Here is a 6,091-nt window from a genome sequence, read left to right on the forward strand (position 1 = left end):
TTGGCTTCTCAACCGACTTACACTGCTGCAGGAGTTTTTTTATAATGCAAAAATACAGCAACGACTAAAGCCAAAAAAATACTTCACCAAAAAATTTTCTCCTAAAAACTAGATAACAGTCCACGTTTTAAAGTACTTCCTAAAGACTAGGACAAACATAATAGTAGGCATCTTATTTACTAGCGTGACTTATTAAAAACTAACACCCACCCTTAAACTGAAAGCTTTCAAGCTTTAGTTTAGAGTCAGCTTCTTGAACTCTTCCATAGTGCCGATACCCATCAACCTTCTGAGATTTTGAAAAAGCAGAAACTTGAGAGGTTTAGTGAAAAATATCCGCCAGATGGTCTTCACTTCAGCAATATTTCAACTTTATCGTTCCTTCATCGTTGAGATCTCGCAGGAAATAATACTTCACATCAATGTGTTTGCTTCTTCCATGTAACACTGGATTTTTAGAAAGCTTGATAGCAGAGTTGTTATCACAGAAAATTGTAGTTGCTCTTTCTTGTTTAAACTGCAGCTCTTCAAGAATTCTTCTCAACCAAACAGCTTGACAAGCACAAGCTGTAGCAACAATAAATTCAGCCTCAGTATTTGATAAAGCGACAATCTTTTGCTTTCAGGAAGACCATGAAACAGCCCCTGTGCCCAGCATAAAAACATAACCTGATGTGCTCTTCCTGTCGTCCTGATCTCCTGCATAGTCACTATCAGCAAAACCAAGCAAACTTGATTTCTCACTCTGTTTACAGAACAAACCAAAATCCTTAGTTCCTTGTAAGTAGCGAAGGATTCTCTTGGCAGCTAGCAGGTGAATTTCGGCGGGGCTCTCCATATATCTACTTATAAGACTTACAGCATATATGATATCGGGCCTTGTGGCAATAAGATACATCAAACTACCTACAATTTGCCTAAACAGTGTGTTGTCTACAACATCTCCTCTTCCAACTTTGTTTAGCTTCAGGCCGAACTCAACGGGAGTATTGACTAGATTGCAATTTTTCATCTTGAATCGGTCTAAAATTTCCCGTACATATTTCTTTTGAGAAACAAATATACGATCATCAGATTGCACTACTTCTAAACCAAGAAAATAATGCATCTTACCTAGATCAGACATCTCAAATTCATCCATCATGGACTTTTTAAAATGAGAAAACATGGCATTATCATCCCGGTAAATATAAGATCATCAACATATAAACACACAATGAGCATTTTTTCTGGTTCTTCAAATTTAACAAAAAGAGAGTGCTCATATGGACATTTCAGGAAACCAACCTTTTGAAAGTAAGTCTCGATGCGACTATACCAAGCTTGCGGAGCTTGTTTTAGTCCGTAAAGAGCCTTTTTCAACTTGTATACCTTATGCTCAGATCCAATTTTAATATAACCAGAAGATTGCTCAATAAACACCTCTTCCTCCAAGTATCCATGTAGGAAAGCCGATTTAACATCCAACTGAAAGATAGGCCACAAATTTTGTGCCGCCAATGCAATTACTATTCTGATGGTGTCATGCCTTGCAACTGGTGCAAAATCTTCTGTGTAGTCCACTCCATGCTCTTACTTGTATCATTTAGCCACCAATCGCGCCTTATACTTGTCAGTTTCACCATTTTCCTTGAGTTTCGTCTTATAGACCCACTTGACACCTATGATTTTGTGCCCCTTGGGAAGATCTGATAACTCCCAAGTGTCATTTCTTTCAATAGAATCCATCTCATCATTCATGGCTTTACGCCATTTCTCCTCTTTGACGGCATTCTCAAAAGTTGTAGGATCACAGTCTGCAAATAATGCAAAATGGGAAACATCTTCATTAACATCAATCCATGTTACCTTAAAATCCATCATCCACACGGGCCTTCTGCAAGCACGACGAAGAGGCTGATCAGCTGTATCAGTCTCTTCCAAAATTGATGCTGAACTTTCAGCAGCTACACGAGGAAAAGTTTCAGAAATATCGGGTACAACTAATGGTGAAGTTTCAGCAACTTCTTGAGTAGAAGTTTCAGAAATTTCGAGTACCGCAACTACTTCTTCGACTTCATTATTAATTAGGATTGGAGTAGACTGCTACATATTTCAATCCNTTGAGTTTCGTCTTACAGACCCACTTGACACCTATGATTTTGTGCCCATTGGGAAGATATGATAACTCCCAAGTGTCATTTCTTTCAATAGAATCCATCTCATCATTCATGGCTTTACGCCATTTCTCCTCTTTGACGGCATTCTCAAAAGTTGTAGGATCACAATTTGCAAATAATGCAAAATGGGAAACATCTTCATTAACATCAATCTATGTTACCTTAAAATCCATCATCCACACGGGCCTTTTGCAAGCACGATGAAGAGGCTGATCGGCTGTATCAGTCTCTTCCAAAATTGATGCTGAACTTTCAGCAGCTGCACGAGGAGAAGTTTCAGAAATATCGGGTACAACTAATGGTGAAGTTTCAGCAACTTCTTGAGTAGAAGTTTCAGAAATTTCGAGTACCGCAACTACTTCTTCGACTTCATTATTAATTAGAATTGGAGTAGACTGCTGCATATTTCAATCCCAAGTTCTTTCTTCATCAAAAACGACATCTCTGTTGGTCACAACCTTTTTTGTCAATGGATTGAACAACTTGGACGCCTTGGATGCCTCGCTAACTCCAAGAAAAACATATTTCTCTCCTCTATTATCAAGCTTCTTCCTTTTTACTTCTGGAACATTTGCATAAGCAATGGAACCAAAAACTTTGAAGTGGTCTACTGTTGGTTTGCTCCCGCTCCAAGCTTCCTCAGGTGTCATATCTCGATGAGCAAAAGTGGGACTTCTATTCAAGATGTGAATGCTCCAATTCACTGCTTCCGGCCAAAATTCCTTTGGAACTCTTCCTCGAGCCAGCAAGGTACGAACCATATTGAGAATGGTTTTATTCTTCCTCTCTGCCACACCGTTTTGCTACGATGTATATGCTGTTGTGAGTTATTTTCGAATGCCGCGAGTCTGACAAAATTCATCAAATACCTTAGAGCAATATTCTCCTCCGCAATCTATCCGAAGGTTCTTAATGGTCTTTCAAGTCTCATTCTCCACACGAGCTTTGAAGCTTTTAAATACATTAAAAGCCTCCGACTTTTCTGCAGAATATACACCCAAGTCTTCCTGGAATAATCATCAATAAAGGTAATAAAATACCTTTTACCACCATTCGAATTTGGGTTGATTGGGCCACAAATATCTGAATGCACCAGCTCCAAAACACTACTCGCTCTCCACGACTTCCCTTTTGGAAATTGAGAACGATGTTGTTTGCCAACAACACATTCTTCACAAACTTGAGAAGGAGTGATGATTTCTGGAAGACCTATCACCATATTTTTCTGTTGGAGAGTTCTTAATCCACCAAAACCCAAGTGACCATATCTAAAATGCCACAACCATGAAGGATTTCTCACTTCTGCCATATAGCAAGATTGAACATTTTCAATCTTCAAAGGAAACAACCTGTTTTGACTCATTTTCACAAAAGCAATAACTCTTTTGGAGGGATCAGAAATTTCACATGCATCATTTCTTAAGGTGATTACATACCCTTTTTCTAACAGTTGACCGGTACTTAACAGATTATTTTTCAAAGTTGGAACATTGAACACATTGGATATGATTTCCACACACCCATTTTTGGTTCTAAAATTGATATTACCCTTTCCCATCACATTCACAGTTGAAAGATCACCAAAACTAACTATCGACCGAAAATTTTCATTTAAAACAGTAAAAGAAAACTTACTTCCAGTCATGTGGTTACTGCAGCCAGTATCTACATACCAAATAAATTGTTTCTCGGGCTCGTTTCCAGCATGAACCGCCATCAACAAGGTTTCTCCTTCCTTATTCTCAGCAAAATTTGACTTTTCTTCTTTCTCATTAGGCAGCTTTGTTACGACATTCGGAACGATAATGACCAAATTTATGGCAACGATAACATTCTACCTTGGATTTGTCAAAATCTCTCCCTCTGCCTTTGTCGCAGTCATTATTAGCTCTGAAATTTCGATTGCCATCTTTGCTGCCTTCATCTCTATATCCTCGATCTCCTTTTCCTCTTTCTCTACTCGACCCCTTCCTCTATTAGTAGAAGCCTTCAAAGCCTGCTCTTCGGAAGATGAATTGCGGTTCATCTTTTGCTCATGTACCAACAAGGAACTTTGCAATTCGTCAAGCGATAACTCATTTATATCTTTTGACTCCTCAATGGAGCAAACGACATAGTTATACTTCAGTGTTAGGGAGCGCAATATCTTTTCCACGATTGTGACATTGGTCATTTTTTCACCATGAAATCGCATTTTGTTGCTTATCTCCATTGTTTTAGCACAATAACTTATTACAGACTCTCCTTCCTTCATCTGCAAAGTCTCAAAATCCCTTCTCAACGCTTGAAGTTGTGCGCGCTTCACTCTAGTAATGCCTTGATATTTTTTCTTCATCGAATCCCAAATATCCTTAGAAGTTTCTTTGCAAATAATAGTTTCTAGGATGGGACGATCGATAGCCTGAAAGAGATAATGTTTTGCCTTCAAATCTTTCAACTTTCTTGCTTCAAACTCTACCTTTTGAGCATTCGTTAAGGTTTCACCTTCCGCTGGAGCTCCGATTCCGTCCTCGATAATTGGTCAATACTCATTTGACCGCAAGAAATTCTCCATCAGCATACTCCAATGGTCATAGTGACCATCGAAACGGGGAATAGCTGCTTGAACGTAATTGTTCTCCGAAGCCATAAGCTAGCGAAATTGCTCTCTGTTTTTTTTTTTTTTGTTGTTGGATCTATTGGCTCGGATACCACTGATAGAAAAAAAAATAACTTGAGAACAAAAAATATAGAGTAAAACAGAGACAATACATGAGAAAAGAATAACTTGGCTTCTCAACCGACTTACATTGCTGCAGGAGTCTTTTTATAATGCAAAAATACAGCAACGGCTAAAGCCAAAAAAAATACTTCACCAAAAAATTTTCTCCTAAAAACTAGATAACAGTCCACGTTTTAAAGTACTTCCTAAAGACTAGGACAAACATAATAGTAGGCATCTTATTTACTAACGTGACTTATTAAAAACTAACATGTTATGCTACATGTACTAAAGATTTAGATTGCTTCATTGTATGATGAAGTCATCAACAAATCTAGAAGTAGTACTTCATCCGCCTTAATTTATGTGACATTGTTTGATCGGATACAAAGTTTAAAAAATAATGAAAGACTTTGTTATCTTTATCAAATTCTTCTTATTAATATCTCTTTAGTGATTGCTTTTAGTTGACTTTTCCTTATAATAAAGTGTTAAAGTGGGATCCAATAAAGATAAAATAAGAAAAGTTGACATTTTTTGGGGACAAAATAAAAAGAAAAGGGTGTCAATAAATTAGAAGAATTTTGTTACTTCTTTCTCATACTAGTCTTAGTATTAAATAATTATACTTTCTCCATTCACTTTTAATTGTCATAGTTTTCTTTTTAGAGTCAAACGATAAAAAATTTGACTAACATTTTACAATGTATTTTTTCATCATATTGATATGCAAAAAAATGCAATTTATAGTACTTTTCTTATAGTTTTTGAATATCTAATTTTTTTGTTTAAAATATCGAATTAATTTAATCTAATTTAACTTTAAAAATTAATCAAATTGACTTTCGAAAAGCGCTACATGACAATTAAAAGTGGATGGAGGGAGTATAAAACAGTAATTGCCCAATTTAAATTTCAAAATTATTATCAATAAAGTTACTTTAGTAAGATACACGTCTAGTAATTAAAATCTTATTAAATGATATATTAAGTCAACATTAGGGGTGTGCAAAAACCGATTTAACCAATAAACCGAACCGAAAAAAACACTATTGGTTTATTGATATTGGGTTATTGGGCTAACGGTTTTTAAACGGTTTTGCAAATTTTTTTATTGGGTTATTGGTTCGGTTTCCGGTTTTATAATTTTTGTTAATGGATAAACCGATAACCCAATAAGACTATACTAAATTTACTAGTCTTATTGTTAATGGTTAAACGATTGTTACTT

The 6,091-nt window shown here is 36.3% G+C and overlaps 1 protein-coding gene across 1 annotated transcript; it reads right to left on the reverse strand.

Moving 5' to 3' along the window:
* Positions 1-3,079: 3,079 nt before the first annotated feature.
* Positions 3,080-3,876, reverse strand: LOC125850727 (uncharacterized). The gene is made up of 2 exons (XM_049530576.1): positions 3,253-3,876; positions 3,080-3,166 (listed from the first exon to the last, which is right to left on the reverse strand). Exons 1-2 carry the CDS (start codon positions 3,874-3,876, stop codon positions 3,080-3,082), a joined length of 711 nt encoding a protein of 236 aa, XP_049386533.1.
* Between the last annotated feature and the right edge of the window lie 2,215 nt (positions 3,877-6,091).

This window comes from Solanum stenotomum, unplaced genomic scaffold (assembly GCF_019186545.1).
Source record: "Solanum stenotomum isolate F172 unplaced genomic scaffold, ASM1918654v1 scaffold18934, whole genome shotgun sequence".
Lineage (NCBI taxonomy): Eukaryota > Viridiplantae > Streptophyta > Magnoliopsida > Solanales > Solanaceae > Solanum > Solanum stenotomum.

Excerpts from the sequence above, each read along its gene's own strand:
- LOC125850727 (XM_049530576.1), bottom strand. The coding sequence starts at position 3,876 with ATGGCGGTTCATGCTGGAAACGAGCCCGAGAAACAATTTATTTGGTAT. Across the intron at positions 3,167-3,252 it reads CGAGTAGTGTTTTGGAGCTG|GAAGACTTGGGTGTATATTC; the intron begins GTGCATTCAGAT and ends TGATTATTCCAG.